The 22917-nt window shown below is 62.8% G+C and overlaps 1 protein-coding gene across 1 annotated transcript; it reads left to right on the top strand.

The window, feature by feature from the left end:
- Positions 1-83: 83 nt before the first annotated feature.
- On the top strand, positions 84-22340 carry R3HCC1L (R3H domain and coiled-coil containing 1 like). Its single transcript, XM_069797634.1, has 12 exons — positions 84-385; positions 574-666; positions 1633-1822; positions 9619-9698; positions 9973-10162; positions 11886-11940; positions 15638-17106; positions 20833-21008; positions 21108-21178; positions 21296-21391; positions 21573-21713; positions 21894-22340. Exons 1-12 carry the CDS (start codon positions 84-86, stop codon positions 21947-21949), a joined length of 2919 nt encoding a protein of 972 aa, XP_069653735.1. The 3' UTR covers positions 21950-22340.
- The last annotated feature ends 577 nt before the right edge of the window (positions 22341-22917 follow it).

Here is a 22917-nt window from a genome sequence, read left to right as displayed (position 1 = left end):
GGCCGGCCCGGCCGAGCGGCGCCTTATGTAGGGCCGGGCGGCGGCGGCAGCGCCAATGAGCGGGGTGAGGGGCGCCGCTGCCAATGGGGAGCGCGGAGGTGGGGCTGCGCCGCGCTGATTTACTGCCCCCAGCGCAGCGGCAGCGCCGGCCGGCGTGCTTGGGGGGGGACCCGCCGGGGGGCATCGCCCCGGGCACCGGGCCCGCCGGGGCTGGGGGACGGGGGGCTTCCCGGGTAGCCGAAGCCGCGGCTGGAGGGGGAGGTGGCTGGCGGCAGCGGGGGCGCTCCCGGCTCGCGGGAGGGGAGCTGCGCTTCGGAGGTCGCCCCGTGGGTGCCGAGGGGTGGGTGGTGGTCGGGGTACGCCTGGGCACGGCTTCCCGCCTCCTGTAAGGGCAGCTGGGGCCAGCAGAGCCGGGGATCTGCCCCGGCCTGGGGGCAGCGGGGGTTTGCCCCACAGAGCAGTGCGACCGCGGGCACGGGAGGGGGAAAGGGAGCGGCGCCGGGCAGCGCCCGTAGTGCAACGCCTGGCCGCACCCCGAGGGCTCAGCACCCTCCCTGTGCCATCACCCCGCAGGTCACCCACCTCCCTCTGCGGGGACCCCGGGAGTGGCTGTGCCCCGGCGGCCAGTCCAAACTTCGAGCAAGGCCCCGTCTCAGGCCACGCAAGGCACTGACTTGCCCCAGATCTTGTAGCCGGTGGATGCCTGAGGCAGGATGGCACTTAACCCGCAAGCCTGACGTGTCTTTCTCCTGCGTGGCTGCTTTGGGGCTGGGCACAGAGCTCTCTGTATGTCTCGGGATGCAGAAGGTGGCTGTGGCAGGGACTGGGACAGCACTGGCAGGGCACAAGGCTACCAGGTCACTCCAGTGGAGCGCATTTGCAGGTGCCCCAGCATGGAACCTCGGGCTGCGGCCACCAGGAGAGACAGCAGGAGACACCAGGAGAGACGTGCTGGGAGACAGCAGGAGCCGCAGGAGCCCACGCCGTTCGGGCCGCTTCAAGTGGCTAATCACCTGCCCTGCTAAACCCCTTATTTCTCATTCGAACGTGTCTGGCTACAGCTTCTGCCTGTTGCTCCCGGTTCTCTCCCTGCTGGATTCAAGAGCTCTCCAGTCACAGCGATTGTCTCCTATGAAGGTGCTTCCATGTGACCATCAAGTACCCCTTGATTTCATTTTTGATGACCCCCTCTTGCAGGGTGCCTGGCTGAGCACTGGGCTTGCTGCATGGCTGCCTGCTGCAGGGCCCCTACAGCCAGCGCGATGGTGTCCAGGCATGGGGAACCTACTGTTGGGTACTGCTGTGGGGCAGGAATCACCCCTGCTCTCCACATTTGCCACAGGGAGGGCGGGATGCTGAGCAAACCCACTGGGGCTGGGGGGCCAGCATGACCGTCACACGCATGCAATGCTGTGCTCACGTGTCCTCGTGTGCCCCAGAGCTGCGGGTGCACTCTGCCTGCCTGTGGCCCACAGCTTGACTGCCTGGCTGCAGCCTTGCATGTGCATGTGCGCTCAGGGCAAGCACCCCCTCTGCTGAGTCGTTAGCTCATCCCAGATTTAGTAACCACCTGGGTAATTATTAGCACAAATTCTGCAAGCCGTCTCCCAACGCCTTCCCTGCGACTGGCAGGTACAGAACACAAACGCCGGCAGGAAGCCAGCTCGAGCATGCCAAGACTGCGAATGGTGCGAGGCACACCGGCTCCCCAGGGCCACAAACCTGGCGTGCCAGTGCATCGGGGCTCGGCCCCGGCCCTGAGCGTGTGCGTGCCCACCGGCAGATGCAGGCAGGCCTGCCAGCACACTGTGCGCATGCACCTGTACAGGCGTGTGTGCGCATAGGTGTGCATGCATGACGTGCACAGCTAGACACACAGCGTGGTGTGCACACACGCAACTCCACAGGTGCACACACCATGTCAGCAGGGATTTACTCACGCCATGACACCCCATGGGTACACACATGCTGCGTGCATGCGGGGCACATGTGCCAAGAGGGCCTTGCATGCTGCAGCCCCGAGGCCATGCTACTGCACCCAGCAGGGTGATTTTCCAGTTGCGAGGCTGCAAGGTGCTCCCCAATACCCACTGTTGGAGCCCCTCGGTGCCCTTCCCATGGATGCTGCCACCGCGCCAGGCTGGGATGTTTCTCTGGGGGATGAGAGCAGCCAGCAAGCACCTTAGCATGACAACTGGTGTGGCTGTAAGCCACAGCCCTGCGTAAGTCCCTCTGCCCCATGCTGGCCCAGTTTGGCCCAGCCATCTCCATCCCACCCCTCTGCTTGCACCCACATGGGGGGCATGGTGGGGCAAGCACCCCGGGCTGGGACATGGGTCTGTGCAAGGAGCTGCAGAGGGGAGCTCAGAGCATCAGTGAAATGAGCTGGGATGTATGCGGGGACGATCGCAGGGCTGTGAGGCAGGGCGCGGGCACCGGGGTGTGGAGAGCCTGGCTGTGCGGCGCACCGGGGGATGCGCAGGGGATGGTGGTGGCGGTGGGGACAATGCACAGGAAATTAGAGCGAGCGGCAGCCAGACACGCTGCGGGGGGAAGGGAGCTGCTGTGCTCCACCGAGGGCTGCACGTAGGCAGGAGGAGGCTCTTCTGCTGAGCTGGGGCCAGCGTGAGCACCAGCCACCTTCTCGCACACCTGGGATACCCTTTTCCCATCCCCAGGGCAGAGATGCTCCTGCTTTCCCTGGCCCTTGTTCCTGGGGTGCTTGCCCCATCCATGCCGACCCAGGTCCCTGGGAATGGGGAACCTCTTGTGGCTGGCAGCCCTGACACCCTGCGTCTCTGTGCCTGGTGGCTCATCTGCCACCCTGGGCCCTGGGGAGAAAGGAGCAGGGTGCTGGGATTCAGTCTGCCCCTTGCTTGCATTGCAATGGTTGAAGGGGTGGCATGGGGCTGTTTGCTGGCAGTGCCGAGTGCTCTGGACAGCTGGGGTGAGCCTGTGGGGTGGCAGTGCAGAGTGAGCCCTGTGGCCCTCACAGGGACAGCACTGCTCTGGGAGCTGGAGGACCCTCAGCAGATGGGAATTCACCCAGGACCAGCTGGATTCATGGAGCACCCAGCTTGTCCCCTGCAGCAAATTCCAGATGGTACAACACAAACTGGGTGCAGGTGAGCAGAGCGATGCTGACTCAAGGCACTAACCTCCAAGATACTTCACTGGGGCCATTGTTCCTCTTTCAAGAGCCTCTTGAAGGCCAAGACACCTGCACACAGCCTGGTGGGTACACAGCACACACACTGTCAGCACACTCACGCACCTACATGCATGCATGCAACACAGTCTGTGTGCAGACCCCCATCTGCACGCACTCTGTGCACACACATGCACACGTGGTAGGTGAGCACCCAACATGCTGCCCAAACATGCGTGTGGCCTGTGCACACACACATATCTGCACTCACATGCAGCCTGTGCACTGCCCACACATGCATGCAGTGATGTGCATGCACCCCAACATGCACCATGCCCTGTGCACTGTTGCTCGCTGCACCCACTAGCACAGCCAGGCGGGCCGTACCAGCCACCCTTGCTGCTTTTTGACACTAGAAGAGGGTATGTGCTGTCACCACAGTACGCTGTATGATCCCCCAGCTGCCAAGCTGACCCTGGCTTCTGCCTGGCACCACTTCCTTCTCTGGAGGGGCTGTGCTGGGACCTCCCTGCTCTGAGGGTCTAATTTCCACCCTAAATGTATTCATGGATAATTTATCCCCAGTCATTTCTGTGCTAACATTGTCTTTTAGCTGAAATAGCTCTTCTCCCTGGCGTTTACCCCACGATGTATTTATAGTGAGTGCTCTGTTCCCCCGCAGCCTGCGCTGTGCTGGGCACGAGCCACTGTCCTCCCATCATGGGTCTCCCAGGCTCTGCCTCCCTTGGCAGCCCTGCAATGCCTCTGCTCGTCTCCCAGGCTGGCACCAGCACAAGGCAGGTCCCCTGGGGCCCATGCAGGGATGCAAGCAAGTCCCCAGCCCTGCCAGAAATGCCTCTCCCGGTATATCCCTAGGATTGCTTTTGACTCTCCCACGACTGCATGCCCGTCGTGCGGTGCCTCACAGCAATGGACTCCCACACTCAGCCAGCTGTTGGCTCCATCCGTCTCCTCCCTGTCATCCCCTCCCTGTCACTGTCCCGCAGCACCTGACCTCTTGCCTTGCCTGTGGACTCCTGCCAGCTCTGGTCCCGCACCCTGGGCCAGCCCGCTGTTCCTCAGTGCCTGGACACCTCCCGGCACCAGGGGCAATTTGTGCTGGGGCTGGCAGTGACCTGGGGACTCCCACTCATCCCAACGGCTCCCCATGAACTGCTGCCTCCCACCAGCCCTTCCCCAGTCCCCTCTTCCTGCCAGCAAGGTCCCTCTCAGGCACTTGCTGGGCACGGGAACCCCTGGCGAGGTGTTATCTTATCACGGAGGCCAGGTCAACACTGAGGTGTGTTTTATCTTGTCTTCCAGTCCCCTTTATCGCAGGCTTACTGCACCCTTGGCAGCAGCCAGGTGCAAAGGCTGGGCCCCAGGCACTGCCCAGCCAGGGGGCCCCAGGGGCGCCCAGCCCCTGCCCCAGGACCCCTGGCCCCACAGCTCACTCCCACCCCAGTCCCTCGTTCTGCACAGCCTCCGTGGTCCCTGCACGGTCCCCAGCCACTCCTGTCACCGTGTGCAGTGCCCCTGGGTCCCTGCTTGGACTCTTCCTGTCGCCGGGACATCATTAGAAATGTTAATTATTAATTATCACTAAAAGCCCTTTTTGCTGCATTGCTGTTCTCTGCCTATCTCTCTGCCCCGTGCTGCCTGTAACCGGATCCACCCGCGCTCGCCTCCCGCCTCGCAGTCCCCGTCCCTGCTTTCCCTTGCTACCTGCCGGGGCACAGGGTGGGGGAGTGAGGGCAGTCCCCCTTTCCCCTGCAGGACATGGCCCCATGGGACAAGCTGGATTTGTCCCCCCCTGGGATCCCAGAGCCGTGGCTGGCATGGAGATGCACCAGTGCCAGCGCTTGGCCTGGGAACTGCCCTGCCCCATGCCAGGAGGGGGGACAGGAGGCCAAAGGAGGGACCTGGCCAGTGCTGCGATGGAGCCAGGTACCGTCAGCTCTTCTCAGCCAGGGACAATGGGGTCCCTCATGAAAGGAGCACTGGGACAGGGCTCCCTGGCTGGGGGTCTCAGCAGGGTGAAGGCAGCAGGCTGTGCTCTAGCCCACCCAGGCAGCAGCCCTGGCTGTGGAAGAGCAAACAGGCCACAGGGAAACTTGGGGTGCTGCCGGCAGCCGGCTGGGGCTGGCGGGACCCGTGGGGCTGGTACACGTGCAGCCAGCCGCTTCTGAGGAGCTGTGCAGCTACAGGGAGGCAGGGGGATGCCCAGCCTGCCCAGCTCAGCCTCCTCTGCCAGGGGTCCTGAAAGATTTATCAGCTCCAAGTGGATCCCGATGATGAATCAGTTCAAATCATGGTCTATCAAAAGCATCTGGGTTCCTTCCCACAGGGCAGCGGCTGTCACCCGACACGGCGGCACTGCCACGGCCAGGGCTGGGCGAGATTGGGAGCTGCTTCCAGTCACAGCATCCCCGAGTGCTGTCTGCTGGGCAGAAACCGCCTCCTGGCAGCATCTCTGCCTGCCGGAGCCGGCCAGGGAGCCCTGGTACCTCCTAGGGACCACAGCAGGATGGGCCACGATGGAGTGGGCTGCGACAGGGTGCCAACGGGGGCTACCTCAAGTCAGGATAAAACCTGGATCCTCCCCAGGAGGTCTCTCCCTCTTGTTCCCCCTGTCTCCCGAAGGAGCCAGGCTATCTGGGTTAGCAAGCTCCCCAGCCCCGGGGCTGTCACTGGCCACCCCATGCTGCTGCATGGTCCTGCTGAGAGTGCTGGAAAGCAAGACAATAGCGAGAAGGAGACAAGAGCTATAGCTCAGGGAGAGGCGTTCAGGGGCAGGCTCCCGGGGAGCGCAGGGAGGAGCACCCAGGCCGCTCCTGGAGCGGTATTGATTCCTGCAGCACAAGCTCTGCCTTCCCTGCCTATTCATTGTAGATGTGCAGGAAAGCAGGGAGCAAGAGACCCCGGCTCCCCCCATCCACAGCCAGCCCATGCTCCTAGGGGCACGGCCCCATCGCCTCCCTGCCCGCGAGCTGCCGGCAGTACCGGCGCCTGCCCGCGCTGTGGGCTGCTTCCCCACATTATACAGCACTGTCACGAGCTGCCGAGTCCCCAGGTGTTTGGTGCAATAATGCAAAGCAGATCTATATCCACCCCAGCCCCGAGCTCTCCGCAGTCCCCTCCCCGCAGGCGGAGTGTGTCCCCTGGCCGGGCATGGGGGAGACACCCACGGCTGCAGGGTGCTCTGGGTGCCCCCGGCATGCTGCAGCTGACTGGCGATTCCCTCCTTGCCCCTGCGTGCCCGTTGCAGCTCCCCAGGGCTTTTCTCTGCCAAAAGCACTCTGTAAGCATTTGCTCCGCAGCAATAAATCAGAGGGATGCTCACACGAGCACGGGCCGGCGCTGGGCTCCCCGGGACCAGGGCGCAGCGAGGTGCCTGAGGCGATGCTCTGGCCCAGAACGTGACTCATTTATTTCCCCGATGTTTCAGTGCTAAGCCCAGTGCTCACAGATTGGTGGGGGGGGTGTCCCAGGCCACGCTGGCGGGTCTCTGAGCTCCCCAGGTTGTCTGGCTTCTTTAGAGCCAGAGCAGAGCAAGCAGGGACTCCTCTGCACCCCGCATGTGGTCCCAGAGGGTCCCCAGGGCTGGCTGCAGCAACCTCAGTACTCCAGGACAAGGTGGTTCCCTGTCCCCGGACTGTGCCTGGCTGTCAGTGTCCCTCCTGCTCATGGCCTGGCAGGGAGCTGGGGTGGCAGCCAAAACCCCTGCCTCCTCGGACACCCCCATGTGTGTGTTGAGCCAGCAAGTTCTCAGCTCCCTGAGAGCCCTGGGAGTCACAGGGTGTGACAGGCTCTCTGGCAGCTGGAAGGAGGCTCCGGGGCTCGGAGGCTGGGCTGGGATGTAAAAGGCTGCTCGGGGAGCCAGAGCAGAGCTGAGGTAACCCCATGCTGCCTCTCCTTCCCATCCCAAGGACCAGGGCTCAGCCCAGCACAGGATGCTGTGCGAGCAGGAGCTGGATGCACAGCTTGCTTGTGATCAGACTGAGATCTGGGGCCGCTGACAGCTTCTTTCTCTCCTGCGCTGCTCCTTTCAGCCCGTGCCTCCCCATGGCCCCAGCTGACGCAGCTGCAGATGAACAGACAAGGAGAGCCAGGCAGCACTCCCGGCCCGCTCTGCCGTCCCCTGGGAGGCACAGACACGGCAGCTTTAGATCAAGACTCTTCAGAAGCAAGAGCAGCCCCAGCTATCAGCAGAGAGTGTCCGGCCAGCTCCCGGCACTCGCTCCCACTGGCTGTGTGACATGGGCAGTGGGTTTTAGGATGCCAGGACAGCCAGGACTGGGATGCTCAGCCCCCCAGTGCAGAGCCATGGGATGCTGCAGCTCCCACCAGCACTGGGCTGAATGCCTGGGGCATGGCTGGGCTGGGGGCAGACTTGGCAGCAACAGCCAACCCCCTGCCCCAGCACTGGGCACAGTGGGAGCCCAGTGACATCCTGCTCTGTGCAGAACATCAGTCAGCCCTTGGGGAATGGGGTCTCCATGCCTGGGAAGACCCCCAGGACCCCTGAGACCCCCCTAGCCCAGGAGAAGGTAGGCCACAGCCAAGCAAAGCCCTGCGGCCCCACTCTGGGGTAGCTGGCCTCAGGGGTTGGTGCAAGTGGGGTACCTTTCCACCGCCCCCTTACCCTCACCCATCCCCTCTTTCCTGGGGAGCATGGGGGTGTCAGAGCATGGGTCTCTGTCCCCATGGTGGCAGTCTGGAGGGTACCACAGTGTCCCTTGTGGGAGGCAGGACCACAGATACAGCTGCTGGGGCTGGAGGGGACACGTGAGGATGTCTCCAGCAGGGGAAAGAGAGGGGGTCCTTCTGCAGCCCACACCTCGCAGAGCTTGGACCGCGCTGCTGCTGCCATGGAAACTGCCGGTAGAGCGTCATCCTGCCGCACCGGCCAGGGCAACCAGGCCACCGTGGTCCCCAGCCTTCCTTGGGTTCCATCCACAGGCATCTGGCTTGACAGGGTAGGAGAGGATGGGTGCTCCCTGTCAGCCACCATCCCTGGGTCACCCTGGGGCTGTGACAGGATGGGGGCACCCCAGGGTGGGACACCCAGGGTGAGGCAGGGACAGAGAGCCGAAGGAAGTGCTGGCAGGGGGTGTCTGGTGCCATTCCCAGACAAACCCAGCTCCCACGCGGCCAGGGGCTCCACGCTGCTTGGCCTCCCACAAACATAAATCATTTTCTAATTTATAACATGAATAATTGATTTTGCCTCCGTAGCTGGCGATAAATCTCCTGTGCGCACATGCATAAGAAAATAATAATAATGAAAGCGATCAGGATCTGCTGCCATCGATTACCTGTGAGAGGGACCATGGTTCCCTGTGTGCCATGGCAGGCTGGGGCAGGGGCTGGTCCCCGGGGGGTGCCGGGTGGCCCTGCCTGGTGTGAGCCTTCCTTGTCCTGCGCGGGGCCATGCGACTGGGGTAGGATGGCCCTACCTATCTGGGTCTGAGCCCCTGTGGCTATACTGGGACCCACACTGGGCAGTCAGGAAGGTTGGAGTACTTCAGGGCATCCCAGACCTCAGGCATCAGCAGTCCCAGCCCTGTAGTTGCACCCAAGGAGGGATAAGATGCTTGGCACAGCCCCATGCACTGATGCTCCATGCAACGCCGCAGTGACACCTTGTCAGGGTGGCAGGGAGCTGCTGCGGTCCCCAGTCCCTCAGCAGCTGCACAGCCTCTGGGGAGCCGCAGAAGTCCCGTTGGCTGCCGGCTGCCCGGGCACCAGCCTCCCATCCCACCACACGCAGGCTGTGTGCAAGCTATGGGGCATCACTCCTCCCTCACCTGCACCACGAGGGAAGCAGCTGCTCGGGAATCGCATGGGAGACCTTCGGCTAGTTAGGAAGCCGGTCCTGGGGGCTGGGAGAGGGGAGACCCCCTGTCCATCAGCCAGACAAACCAGGGTGGCTGCACCAGCCTGCCCAAAGCTTTGACAGCCCTGTGCCCCAGCGAGCCGGGTCACGGCCCCGCTCTGCCCTCAGCCCACAGCGGCAGCAAGCCCCACGCCTGCCTGCATCCCGCGAGCAGCCCCCTCTCCCGTGCCAGCCCACGCCTGCCTGTGGGAGAATCCAGCCCTGGTCCCCCGGGCGCCCCATCCTTCCCCGCCGGCGCAGGCCCCGGCTCGGCAGTGCTCTGCAGCACCGGTGCTTCGTTAGGAGCCAGCGGATGCACCGGTCCCGGACACGCTTCCCCGGCTGCCCACGCTGCCTGCAAACGCGTGCGGGCGCCGGGGCCCCGTTCATTATCTGCTGGGCGCAGGCAGGCTGCTCCTCGCCAAACCCCAGGAAGGAAGCGGAGCAAGCCTGCCCGGCGCAGACACCTTCCCCCGCCTGGGTGTCTGGGCAGCCGGCACGCCGGCCAGCCCGCAGCCCTGCGGCGGGAGCGCGGGAGGTGGCCCGGGGGTGCCTGTGCCCCCGGCAATTCCCCCGGTGCCCCCCCCGGCAGGCGGGAGCGGGGCTCCGCCGGCCCAGCCCGCACAGCCGCAGCGAGCACCGCTGCTCCCGCCTAGGGCGTGACATTAAACGGTAACGGGAAATCCACGGCAGCCTCCCGTGGGGGTCACCCGGCGGCGGGAGCGGGGGTCGCTCTCCCTCCTGCAGCCCCGCGTCCATCACCCCCGCCGGCCACGGAGCACCCTGCCCTCGGCCCCCTTCCCCCGGGCTGCCGAGCGGTGCCCGGGGGAGGAAGGGCCGCGCTGGCACCGGGGCTGCCCGTGCCGGTCCCAGCTCCGGGCAGGCGCCGAGGACCGGGGGTGGGTGGGCGGGTGGGTGGCGGCCCGCGTGCCCACGGGGGTGCCAGCGCGGCGGGGGGAGCCGCCGGGGCTGCCCCCGCGGGGGAGGAGCGGCCGCCCGGGGCGCGGGGCGGTGCGGGTGCCGGTGCCGCACTACAGGTCCCGGCGCTCCCCGCGGCGGGGCGGGATGGGGCGGGCCCGGCGCGGCGGAAGCGGCGGCGGCGGCGCGGAGCGGCGGGGGACCCGGCGCGGCCACTGGTAACGGCAGGGGCTCGGCTCGGCCCGGCCCGGCCCGGCGGGGGCACAGCAGCCCGGGGTGCGCGCCCTGCCCGGTCTCCGGGCTGCACGCTATGCCCCCTGCCCCGCTCTTCCCCAGCCCCTGTCCCAGCCCTGCCCCCCCCTCCCAGTGTCCCAGCCCTGCTCCCCCCCCCCCCCCCCCGTTTCCCAGCCCTGCCCCTCATCCCAGTTTCCCAACCCTGACCCCCACCCCGGTGTCCCAGCTCTGACCCCCACCCCAGTTTCTCAGCCCTGACACCCCCCCCCTCCCAGTTTTCTGGCCCTGACCCCCACCCCAGTGTCCCAGCCCTGACCCCTACCCCAGTTACCCACCCCTGACCCCCACCCCTTGCCCCAGCCCCAACCCTCACCCCCTGTCCCAGCCCTGACCCCCACTCCGCTGCCATGCAGCCCCCAGAGCACCCGGATAACATGGCACGTTGCAGATCCCATAACTCTGCAACTTACTGAGTCATGGGGTGATGCTGGCAGTGACAGCCCTCGAGGGCAGGGGAGTTATACAGCATCCCTGGGCACTTGGTGTGCCAGGCTCCCATGGCTCGTAAAACACATGCCTGGTGCTCCCAGGCACTGGACACTGTTTTTCACGGCTGCCTGCCTGCCCTCGGCATCCCCTCCATCCTTCACGACGCCTGCAGGGCTCAGTGTGCTGCCCGCTGTGGGGCTGTCGCAGCCCTGGGGTGGCCCATGGCACCAGTGACCGGCTTCTGCCCCTTGCACTTTTTCGAGTGGTCACCCTGGCTACCTGCTTTCCGGTCTGAGTGCACCACAGGGCTCTGGGCCTTGCTTTCCAGGCTGCTCCTGCCCACCATGTAGCTGCTTTGGGTTGTTTTACCCTCATTTTCCCAGACTGGGTCTCGCTTTGTTTCCTGCCTACATTTCTTGGATCCTTTGAATGGTTGCTCTGCTCTGGCCAGTGTTTGCAACACTTCTCTGCTCAGTATCATCTGCAAATTTAATTACAATTCACTATCCAAGTGAAAGTTTGGGAGGTGGTGTAAAACGATACCTTGAAGTTAGCTAAATTGCGTCTTGCTTGCCTTATCCAAAAGCTTTGTCCAGCAGTTCTTCTGAAATAACTCCTGCCGGGCAAGCCAACATCCTTCATCCAGGAGCCCATCGTGGTGGGTGTGCAGGCTCCTTTCTCTGCCCATTACATTCTGTGCTGGGGATGGGCACAGGGTTTATCCTGCCCTGGCTCTGGTTTTATTGTCCTTTCTTGCACAGAAAATCAGCGCCTGGTTTGCTCTGCCTGTCACCAGGGCCCTGGTTTCTTCCCAGCACCGCGCATGTTTTGGTGGGTTAATCAGTTTGTCTCGGGCACCAGCCACACCGGCCAGGTGACTGTGTCTATGTGGAGATGCTGTTTTTGCTTTCCCTGCAGCTGTTTTTGTGAGGCTGCCGCCTCATTTGCATTTTTCTGGTTAAAAACAGTAATTTTGCCCTTTTGAGTCATCTTTATTTTTGAGCCATCATTAATTTTCTCTCCCTCCTTGTTTATTAATAGACCTTTTCACTTTTGTGCTGATTCTGCCTGGGTATATTTGTAAAGTCCTTTGTATTCCTCTTAGCCCTCCAGCTGTTAACTCCTTCTGCTGGTTTGTTGTCCCTTTTTCCCCCTGCAGCTGCGAGGGGACACTATTGACTTACAAATCCTCCCCCTGTTCCCCTTCTCTTGTTCCAGGTATCTCCTAAGAGCATCTGTTCCAGGTATCTCCTAAGAGCATCGCAAATGAAAGGCATGATTGAAATCTCTCTCTTTTCTCAGTGCCTTTGACGCCTTCGCTGCCTCCTTGCATAGCCAGCGTTTGCTTCGGCTGCTGGAGAGGATCTTTCTCCTGGCAGCAGGGGACAGGGACGTCTTAAAGCCTGCGGGGCTGTGGGCAGGCGTCGGATGGGACGCGGCTCTCCGCTCCTTTAAATGCTTTGCTTTGCCTTGTGCCAGCAGCTCTGTGTTCTCGCCTTTGCTCTGCCTTTCCCTGCCAGGTATCCAGGTCCTTTCCTGGCCTGCTGTGTGAGCCGGGCGGGCTGGGCTGGAGCTCTGCTGAGAGCAGGAGAGGTGCAGGGTAGCCAAAACCTCTGACAATCCTTACCTGGGCTGCCGGGCGCCGGTGTTGTGCAGTCAGTGAGCGTGCCACAGCACGTGCTTGGCATGGGATGAGCCCTGCGAGTGGCGGGTTCCCCAACGGGGCTGTTTAGAATCTCCTTGTACCTGCCTTTTTATTAGTCTTGTTATTATATTTATTTTTTTTCCCCTCCAAAGAGCCCAATCTGCAGCAGGCTGTAAAGAGTGACATTGCAGGTGCACGAGCTGCATGCCGAGGCTGCGCGTGGTCCCCCAAGGCTCCGGGTCCCCCGGTGCTGCCATCCCCGTTCACCGTCAAGGCTTTAAGGTTATCTGCTCTATCGACGGGAGTATGGATTGAGTGGAATTAGAAACCTCGAAGGCTAAAAATACAGCTCCCTGCCAGGAAATGCGGCAGCCTGCTGCGAGGGCGCTGGGTGGCACCGAAACTTTTCCGGGAACTGGCATGCTCTGTGTGAGCCCCGCAGCCCAGCATCCGTGCCCGTCCCCAGGTTCCACGAGCGGGACCGTGGCTGGCATCTCTGCTCGCAGCAGCCCTGGCTTTGCTGTCGGAGCTGCGCTGTAGGTGTCCTCACCCACCGGGCAGGGATGCAGATGATGGAGGAATTTGGCGATGTGCTGTGCAGTGTGAAGTGGGCTCTGCGATGTGGTCAGCCCTGTCTTGCTGATGTTCATGGGGTCCTTCCCTGGACAGGAGGAGGAGAGAAATCAGGGAGAAAATGCTGCCCGTCTCTGCTGCAGATGGTTGCTAGAGGAGAAATGCAGGCTGGCACATCGCCCAGGCTGCTGCTCTGAGACCTCACAAACTCATGCCACGAGCACAAGCTTCCCATGAGCAGCGTGTTCCTGAGCACAGTGCGAGGGGACCCTGTGCTCGCGGGGAGCTCTGGCCACCTCCTGGCTGAGGCTCCAGCATCCCTCTGGCCATGCCAGGCTGTGTTGCGCCAGGCTGGCAAGCATTACATGCCAGGCAGCTGGGCAGCGCTCCCACTGCCACTTTTACCATGGTACTGTGGTGTGCCCGGTCTGGGGCTGCCTTTCACTGCTTGGTGCCACAATGCTGAGCTTTTTTGCTAGCTGGCTTTGAAAAGCAGGGTAGCACTCGGTGCAGCACAGGCCCTTTTGGGGATGCGCTGCCCATCACCGCCTGGCTTTGCGGGGTGAGCTTGGTTCTGGAGTCTGGAAGTGGCAGGGTTGCCCTGCCCAGCGTAGTGTGAATGCGACCCGAAGCCAGGGCTGTTGCTCTGCCTCCCGGAGCGTGAAATCGGTCGGTGCCGACGCGTGGCCGTGGCATCGATGAAGTGTGTAATAGGCTGGGGGCAGGAGCTGTGCTGCCCTGTGGGGAAAAAACAAAGTGATGCAGCATCCCTGCCAGCGTGGGCCAGCCACCACCTTACCATGCTTCTCCCCAGGCTGCGGGAAGAGGCTCTTCCCCAGCAGAGTGTGGCAGGCAGAGGCAAAGCTGTGCGGGGAGAGGATGCTCCCAGCACCAGCCGTCTGGCTAATGCCGCACCATCTGCTTTGGAGGGTGAGGCAAGGTGAACGGCAAGCTTTCGAGGAGCCCATAAATCCTGTGTGCAAAGGCCCTTCTTGGAGGTGACTTGGGATGTGCGTGGAGCAGTGCTGCTCCTGGCTGCTCCCAGTGCTGGCAATTCTCCAGAAGCAGAGCCCTGGGGACATCCACAATCCCCCCAGGGTGTTCGGTGATGTCCCATGGGCTGAGACTCTGGGCTTGGCAGGGAAAAGTCCTTTAGCAGAATGTGCTTCGGTGCACTTGGAAGCTCTGTGTGGTTGGAAATGGTGCCGGGGGGCCTCCTGGCCCCCCCCCCCGGCACCTGGGCTGTGCTTGGCAAGAAAATGTATAACGCCTCGGTGTTGAAAAATGACTAATCCAGACCTTGGAGGGTTTGTAGGATACGTTCCTTTCTCGCGGTCGATAAAGATAAAGGGGATCGTTCTGCCAGCAAAATTAGTGTATCAAAGAGAGGGAAAAAAAATGACAAGAGCTGCGGAGACAGAAAAATGGTTGGGGGCAGCCCCGGGACGGTGCCCAGCATCACCGCGGCGCCCGTGCCTGCACCTCGTGCCGCGGAGGTGGGCAGGAGCGTGGTGCGCTGCTGCCCACCTCCGCGGCACGAGGTGCAGGCACGGGCGCCGCGGTGGTGCTGGGGAGCACTGCCTTGCCCAGGCTTGCCGGCAGTTTCCAGAGAGCTGTGAGAGACCCATCCATCATGCCGAGGCAGCCGTCCGTCCATCTGTCCGTCAGGAGGAGGGGATGATGCCGTGCGGCACGGGTAGCCCCGGCCGCTTTCCAGCCGGTGGTTGGCCTCCCCTCGCCTTCCCGGCACCGCTGCCGGCTGTCGGTGAGGGGCCGCGGGGAGTGTTCGCGCCTCGGTTGGGGGCTGCGTGGAGGGGAGGCTAATGTACCGGAGGTGCCTCGGAAATGAGAGCCTTGGATGGGTTCCTGGCCCTATTGATCCGCCGGCAGTTTATGCATCCTGACATTCATAATCTCGGTCGGCGCTGATGGTCCAGATTAATGGGCCTGGGGGCTGTCCATCCGTCACTTCACATTAATTACTGAAGAGGTGTTTTTCCAGTGATTTACCTGACAGCGGCCTGTGATGAATCCCCCTAAACAGAGTGGGCAGTGATTAATCACGGGGCCCCAGCCCGGCCCCGCTCTGCCTTCCCCTCAACCGCAGCGCAGCCCCCCACGCCATCCGTCTCCATAAACCCTGCCTGATGCATATTTATAGGGGCAGGGGGGCCTGGCAGCTCGTGGCGTGCCTGCTGCTGCCAAAGATGATGAAAAATAAATCTCTGCCGGGACGGGGCAGCAGGTGAGCAGGGCTGTGGCGTGCCCAGGTGGCAGCTGTGGTCCCGCGCCGGGGTGTCCCTGGCCTCGGGTTTGGTTTCTGGTGCTCCGCGGCTGCTGCGGGCTTCTCCGCGGTTTTTGATGCATGAATGGTGCAAGGGCTCTGTGTCCTGCTTCGGCCGCGGCTGCTGGCCCCTGGGGCTGGGGGGTCCCAGGCACTAGCTGCTGGAGCAGGGCAGACATCCCTGTGATGCTGGCAGGGTTTCCCTCCTTCCCCCAAGCCCGGTACACCCCACCAAAGGCTGTAGGGCTGTGGGGTGCTCCGGGTGCCAAACCCTATCTGTAGAGCCTCTACATGGGGGCAGTTTTGGGTCTCTGCTATCCATCGCTGTGCACCAGCTGCCGTGGGAGCGAGGGTGGGTGCCAGGCTGGGACCCCGACCCACTGACCTGGGCAGGGGCTGCCTACCACGTGCCCGGCTGTGGGTCCACTGGGATGTGGGCAGGGAAGTGACGCTGTCTCTCCTTGGCAGGCAGTGGTGGCACCATGCAGCAGGAGACGGAGGGTGGCCGGCCGCGCCACAGGAAGCCCGACATGGCCCTCTACGTGCCCAAAGCCCGGCGGGAGAGAGCGGCGCAAGTGGTGGGTGACACGCTGGCCGGGCATCGCCAGGAGCCTGAGAACCACCGCCTGGCACAGGATGCTTGCCGGGGCAGCGGCGAGGGGCAGAGGCGAAGCCCCCGTGCCAGGACACAGGCGGGCAGAGCGGTGAGAAGGGAGAGCAAGGCGGACGCTGGCCCAAAGGAGCCGCGGGCAGCCTCTGTTGGGTGCTGCCGGAGGCCGGGAGGCAGCTGCCCTGCTGTGCCGAGGGGCCCGGGGGCATCACCCAGCGTGCGGGAGCCGTGCTCAGATCCGGCTGTTGCCCAGCCCTGGGACGGGCAGGACAAAGCATCCCATGATGAAGGACTCAGGGAGCTCAGCCGCAGCCACCGGATGATGAGGACAGAGCCTGACCCTCCATCCCCACCGAGTGCCCAGCCTGGGGCCATGGAGGCTACCCCTGAGCCTGGGGGCAACCCCACTAGCCCAACACCCCCTGCTATCCCAATGCTGGTGTGTCGGACAGGGCTGAGTGGCGTGTCAGAGCATTTAGGGGACAGCACCCCGGATCCAGCTGGGGATGTCTCCCAGCACCCAGGAGAGGGTGTCCTGCAGCTGGCAGGGCCAAGCAACCAGGGCAGTGCACCCGGGCTGGCATGGGAGGTTGCAGCTCTGAAAGCCCAGGAGGAGGACAGGGAGTGTGGGGAGTCTCTCCTGGCAGGGCAGAGCAAGAGCTGTGCTGCTGGGGTGCCGAAGGAGGAGGAGAGGTGGGGAGGCACGGCTGAGCTTGCCAGGGAGAGCACCTTGGATGCACCAAGAGGAGCCAGCTGCGAACCCGGGTGCTCGAGAGGTGGTGCGGGTGACGTGCCAGCGCTCCCAGGGGAGAGCACCCCAGGGCAGGGCATTGTCAGCCTGTCCCAGCTCCTGCCTGGCAAGCAGGAGAACACTGCCGGTGTCGGGCATCCCGGTGGGGAGGGTGACCCAGTGCCTGCTGCGGAGGGAGTGGGCAGCACTCCTGCCTGCACAGATGGCAGTGCCAGGGCTGAGAGTGGCCCGCTGGATGCTGATGAGGAGCCGGCAAGCGGAGCGTCAGAGAGGGCACCCCCGGAGAGCCGCGAGCCCCCGCCACACCTGGAGCTGCTGTGCTGCGGCGTAGAGGGTCTCTCACCAGCGGCCTGGGCCAAGGAGCCTTCAGGGGCAGGCGAGGACATGGGCTCACCGCAGCAGCACCGGTGCAGCCAGGAGGCCGAGGAGGAAAAGGGAGGTTTCCACAGCGGCTCCCCAAAGGTAGAGCAGGCCAGTGCCGGGACGCCAAGCCAGGCCAGCCCAGGTGCCGAGGAGAGCTGGGACGCGCTGTTCAATGACGACGGGGACTGCCTGGACCCACGCCTGCTGGAGGAGGTACGTCCTGCGAGCTGGCGCCCGTGGGGGTTTGCAGGGACAGTGGCTGCTGCCTGCTGGGATGCAGGGACAGGGGTCTGTGGGGGTCGGCTGTCCCCGTGTCCTCTGGGGTGGGTGCATAGGGGGTAGGCTGCACTCGGAGCACGCGGCCAGCCTGGCTGTGCTGCCTGCTGTCACTGCCAGCCATCCGTGAGGGCAGGAGCTGCCTGCGGTGCCAAAACTCCTGGGATCTCCACCTTGTCCCCCCCCCGGGTGGTTCCCATCCTGTCCCTTGGTGCCAGTGAAGGCTAGGGGAGATCTTCTCTCTATAGTACATAAAGTGCACCCAGTAAAACCTGCTCGAGCGCTGTAAACTGCAACTGCGCCCTCGTGAAACTGGGGCTGGTGATAAAGAAATGGGCTGAGACGTATGGGCTCCCATTGAAGTAGCAACGGGAAGTTTCCTTGAAACTATGGCTTCTTAATCAGCTGTGGCTCATTACCATCCCCTCCTGCACATGTGCGGCTGAATTTACTACAATTAGCTGCTTAGCACCGGGACCCACACCGTTTTCCTGCCATTCGGGAGGAAAGCTCGGCTTCTGCAGTGAGGCTGGATATCCCTTATTGCATTTTAAATCAGTAGCGTCAAACCAGTAATTTTCCGAATGACATTAATGTGCCCAATGTAACAAACAGCGCTAATATTGTTACAGCCAGCGTCCGTCCACCCCGGGCTGGAAGCAGGGTGTGAAGTGGTGGATGGTGCCTGATAACAGCTTCTGGGAAGGGATGAGATCAAGAGCATCACTACTGAGGAGCACTGGTACCCACCTTGTCCATGGGGCCATGCTCAGGCTGGCATGCCCTTGCCAAACCTGGTGTGGGGCTGGGACAGGGTGTGGGGCAGGCAAGGCTTGCCTCTAGGGCTGCTCAGAGGGTGATGTGGAAGAGCTTTGCGTACCTCCATCCCTGCCAGGCTGTGCTCCCCACAGCTGCGGTCCCCCACCCTCCAGCCAGGAGGTTGCGGTGAGTGCCGGTGCGATGGGGACAGCGTTGCTGCTCCGATGGCAGCTGGCAGATGTGGCACTGGCACTGGCTTTCCGTGGGCTGGCACGGGGGCACGGCTTCATCTGCAGGCACAGCAGAGCGGCTGCCTGGCCCCGCTGGGGAGGCAGGTCAGGGAGGGCCAGTGTTACGCTGCGGCCGTAGGATGCTGCGGGCAAGGTTGTGCCATGCAGCACTGGTGCTAACTGCAAACAGCTCTGGAGCATCCGTGTTAGCTCCCCTGTGCACAAGCTCTGAGCAAAGTTTGAGCTTTCCCGGGAGCTTCCCAAAATGGGTGAATAAGAACCTGAAAAAGGGATTTATCACTTAAAAGTTGCCATCTTCACCCCCCTGCAGATTCGCATGCTGAGCCTGGTGCTTCCCAAGCCCTCCGAGCTCTCGACAGGTGGATGCGGCTGCTCAGGGAGGGTACAGGCTCTTGGGGAGATGGAGCTGTTGTTAATTAACAAAAAAAGACAAGAAAATTAGTAGCGTTTTTCCTCATAACCGAATCCTTATGCGCTGTGGATAGCCGGCAGAGAGCAAGATTTATGACGTTCTGTGTGGAGGAGAGATTTCTGATAGGGGACGGCTCTTTAATCTAGCAGGAAAAAACACCTTAGCAAGATCCATTGGCTGGAAGCTGAAACCAGACAAATTCAGGTTGAACGCAGAGGGTAATTAAGCACTGCAACCATTTCCTTGCAAGCTTGGTGGACTCTCCATCAGCCGGCATGGTGGGGCAGGGGCCGTGGTGCATGCGTGCCGGGGGCTGCGGTGCGTGCGCGCCAGCGCACACCTCCCCTCCAGCCCTGGAGGTGCGCTCCCGGCAAGTGTGCGGGAGTGTAAGCGAGCGGCCACGGACCCCTCTAACGTGCTCTGGTGAGGGTGCGTCTTTACAGAGCCGCGAGGCATGACAGGCAGGCTTCATTTCCCACCTCCGCTGTCCATCTGTCCATCCCTCAGCAGACCCTTCCCAGTGCCGGGTGCCTGCCAGGGCTGGGGTCTGTACCCCAGCTCCCGCTCCCTGCCCTGCCCCACGGCTGGGGGGCTGCAGGCACGCTGCGTGCCCAGGCTGGCAGCGCAGGGGGACCTGTTGAGTCGTGCCTGCTGTGTGGCTGAGCCCGGCTGCCAGACGGCTCCCGCCCTTGCCGCCCCACCACACTCTGTGATTTGTGAAGGTCAAGGACCGCTCCGGCACTCTGTGCTCCTGCTCTCTAATCATCTTCCCGGCGCCTGGCACTACCCGAGTGCTTTGCTCCCTCAAGCAGCACCGCAGGGCTTCATCCTGCCTGGGAACGGCTCCTTCGACTCCCCCTGAGTGGGCACGGGGTGCCCGATGAGTCCCCTGCCCACAGGGTGGGCTCGGATAATGGGTGGTGGTGGTGGGGCAGGTGGCAGTGCTAGCCTGTCCCGTGAGCTCCATAACTCAGCTCTACCCTCCGCTGGCATCCAGCCGCCCTGGCAGCACCCCCTCACCTGCCGTGAATCCATCTTCCCCATAAAATTGTTCGAATGAGCACTTTTTATTGACTGAGCTGGCTGGGATTTATGGACTCTAACCTTCCAGCCGTGGTGTGCTCTGCTACGATCGCTTGGGGGATCGGGCTGGGAACCCGGCTGAGTTATGTACCCGCTCCCCGGCACTGCGCTGGCCCCACACTTCAGCAGGGACAGGGGAGCCACCACTGACTTCGGACTGCACCTGGCCCCATGTCACAGCCGGAGTGGGGCCGTGAATCTCCTCGGCTGCCAGCAGGGCACAGTTTGGAAAGCAGAGGTGCAGCAAGTGGTGCCCACTGGCACTGATGCTGCGGGGCGAAGGGGAGCAGGGTGCGGCTGCACCCCTGTGTCGTGGCAGTGGGAGACTGCTGCCTATGTTTTAAAATGAAGGTTGACAAATGGGAGAGGTAGAAAAGCACTACAGCCATCATCTTTTAGGGCTGGAGAAAGTGCCCCGCTGTGAGATACTAAACACGCACAACCCGCTTAGCTTATCAAGAAGAAGATTGAGAAGGGACTTGATTAGCGTGAGTAAGTGCCATCATGGGGAGGGGACCAGGGACTGAAGGCTCTTTAATCCAGCGGGGAGGCAGAACAAAAACTGCTGGCTGGAAAGCGAAGCCAGACAAATTCAAATGAGAAATAAGGCATAAAATTTTAGCCGCGCATGTGATTAAGCACCAGAACTTGCTCCTCAGGGGAGTGCTGGCTTTTCCATCTTGGTGTCTGGGGTGCCGAAGGGCTGCGTTTCCTAAAGGGCTACAGTGCATGTGATGAAGCCAGGGCACGCTGAGCCTGGTGCTCCTGCATGGTGGGCACACGTCAGTCTTTCTTCCTGGCCTTGCTGTCCCACTCCTTGTTGTTCCCAAAATGTATTTAAGGTCAGCATGTCACTGTGGAAGGAGGGGTGTGCTTGGAGGTGCATGGGCTGTCTCAGCAGTGTCATTCCTACTGTGTCCCCGGTGGGACTGCAGAGCACAGCAAGTGAAGGGATGCTGGTAATGGGAAAAGCAAGTGCATGGTATGAAAGCCCCGGTCGATAACTCCTAATATCTCAATGCCATGAATCCATCTGCAGTGCTGGGGTGGGTCATGGGGGTGGGACAACTTCCTGAGGACTGCTTGCCATGGATTCGGAGCTGGTGTGGGATGGGCGGGCATGGGTTGCTCAGTGCTGTGCCTTTCCCACCCCTGCAGCTCTTGGGGGGTGAGAAGCACCGGGAGAGCCGGCAGTCACCCCGCTTTGACTACTATGGGGCCGAGCCCACCGCACCAGACCTCAGTGATGCCGAGCTGCCCCATGTCATCGAGATCTATGATTTCCCCTCGGATTTCCGCACTGAGGACCTGCTGCGTGTCTTCTGCAGCTATCAGTGAGTCTGCTGGCAATGCCCCGTCCCCTGCTTGGGCTCTGCTCCGGACCCCTCCCCACTTGGTGCCGATGCCTTGCTGAGCTTCCTTCTCTCTGGCAGGAAAAAAGGCTTTGATATTAAGTGGGTGGATGACACACATGCCCTGGGCATCTTCTCCAGCCCCATAACAGGTACTGCTCCCAGTTTGGCTGGGATAGGCAGAGGGGAGGCATCCCTGCCTCTCCCGTAGCCAGATCGTGGGCATGGGTCTGGCCCTGCACACAGACACCGCTGCTCTCTCCCTGCAGCACGCGATGCCCTCAGCACCAAGCACCTGCTGGTGAAGACGCGCCCGCTCTCCCAGGGCACCCATGCCTCTAAAGCCAAAGCCAGGGCGTACGCTGGTGAGTGATGCTGCCCTGTGCCGACTTGTGCCATGGTGCTTGTGCTGCAGCATCTTCATCCTAATAGCTGGGGAGGGATGGGGCAGCCGGCACGGCTCCGCAGTGCTTAAGCGGAGCCGTGCCGGCTGCCCCATCCCTCCCAGGATGCCCCTACTGATGTCCCCCATCTCTGCTCACCCAGACTACCTGCAGCCAGCCAAGGAGCGCCCTGAAACATCGGCCGCCCTGGCCAGGCGGCTGGTGATCGGTGCCCTGGGGGTACGCAGCAACCAGACACCAGCCCAGCGAGATGCTGAGCGGAGGAAGCTGCAAGAAGCCCGGGGTGAGATTTGGATGCCTGGGGGGGCTGCAGTGTGGGGGTACCCTCCTCGTGGATGCCCCTTCTCACAGGGTGCTGGGTGGGAGGGGGCTGTGCCAGGGTGGGCTCCGGCAACCTCTGCGGGGAAGTGGGTGGCTGTGGGGTGATGGAGGCATGGGGCTGACCCTCCTCTTGTCTCTGCAGAGAGGAAGCGCCTGGAGAACAAGCAGCGGGAGGATGCCTGGGAGGGCCGGGACTGAGCTGGAAGACTGCACCTTCAGCCCCACTGAGAACCCCCTGGGGTGCCCGGGCCCTTCTCTGCGGGCAGGCAGGGCACCCTGCGTCTCAGAGCTGGGATGGATCCTGCACCGCATCCAAAAGCACTGGGCTGCTCCACCGAAAGGGCTGAGCAGGACGCGCGCAGGTTTGTTGGTGCCGTGCAGATGCTGTCGCCGTCAGGCAGCGCTGCCCATCCTGCCCAGGGCAGGACCCCTGGTGCTGCCTGCTGCAGCGGGAGCAGCCAGCGGGATGCGGGGATCTCGGCAGCGAGCATGCAGGGTCGTGCGGGGTGGCCCTGGACACCTGGCAGGGCCTTGCGAGCGAGAGTTTCTGTCCTTTATTTTGCTAATAAATACCATTTATTTTACTGTGCCTGGCCTGGCTGTGGCTCTCCGTGCTCCTGAGTGCCAGGGAGGGCTTGCGTGTCAGGGGCTGCCGCGCATGGTCCCTGCCGCCGTGGGGCTGCTCACCCCTCCCAGGTGGTGGGTGTCCCCGGTGGGTGGGTGGGGGCGCAGGCAGGAGGGGTCGGGCAGGGTGGAGGGCAGGAATGTGTTGGCAGGGACCCTGTTTACTTCCGCGGAGCAGCTGCCACCCGAACAGCGGGGCCCTTGTCGGTGCGCGGGCAGGGCCACGTTCCTGGCCCCGCGCGGGGCTGTGATGTGGCTGCGCTGCCGGCCCTGGCGGGCTGGGGGCTTCCTGCCCTGCCCCGGTGCGGGGGCGCGGGCAGGCGGCTGGGACTTGCCTTTGGTTCCTCTGCTTTGCATCATCCCTCAGCATCCGGGAAACAGCCCCGTGTGCCTCAGCACTCCCACCCTGTAACCCCTCAAACTCTCGGGGCCACAGTTTGTGGGGCTCCCGTGCTCTTTGCAGCGGGTGGGCACGGGGACGGTGCTTTTCCGCCACCCCCGCCTGCGGTTTTGGTCACGGCTGCCTCGCCCCAGCCTGCGCT

The sequence above is a fragment of the Haliaeetus albicilla genome, chromosome 11 (genome assembly GCF_947461875.1).
Source record: "Haliaeetus albicilla chromosome 11, bHalAlb1.1, whole genome shotgun sequence".
NCBI lineage: Eukaryota > Metazoa > Chordata > Aves > Accipitriformes > Accipitridae > Haliaeetus > Haliaeetus albicilla.
Note: the sequence above shows the minus strand (reverse complement) of the source record. Positions and strands in the feature narration are given on the sequence as shown.

Bases quoted from the DNA above. Each gene is read 5' to 3' on its own strand.
- R3HCC1L (XM_069797634.1), top strand. From the start codon at position 84: ATGGGGAGCGCGGAGGTGGGGCTGCGCCGCGCTGATTTACTGCCCCCA. The intron at 21,392-21,572 runs GTGAGTGATGCT...CTGCTCACCCAG, and splicing joins CAAAGCCAGGGCGTACGCTG to ACTACCTGCAGCCAGCCAAG. The intron at 21,714-21,893 runs GTGAGATTTGGA...TTGTCTCTGCAG, and splicing joins GAAGCTGCAAGAAGCCCGGG to AGAGGAAGCGCCTGGAGAAC.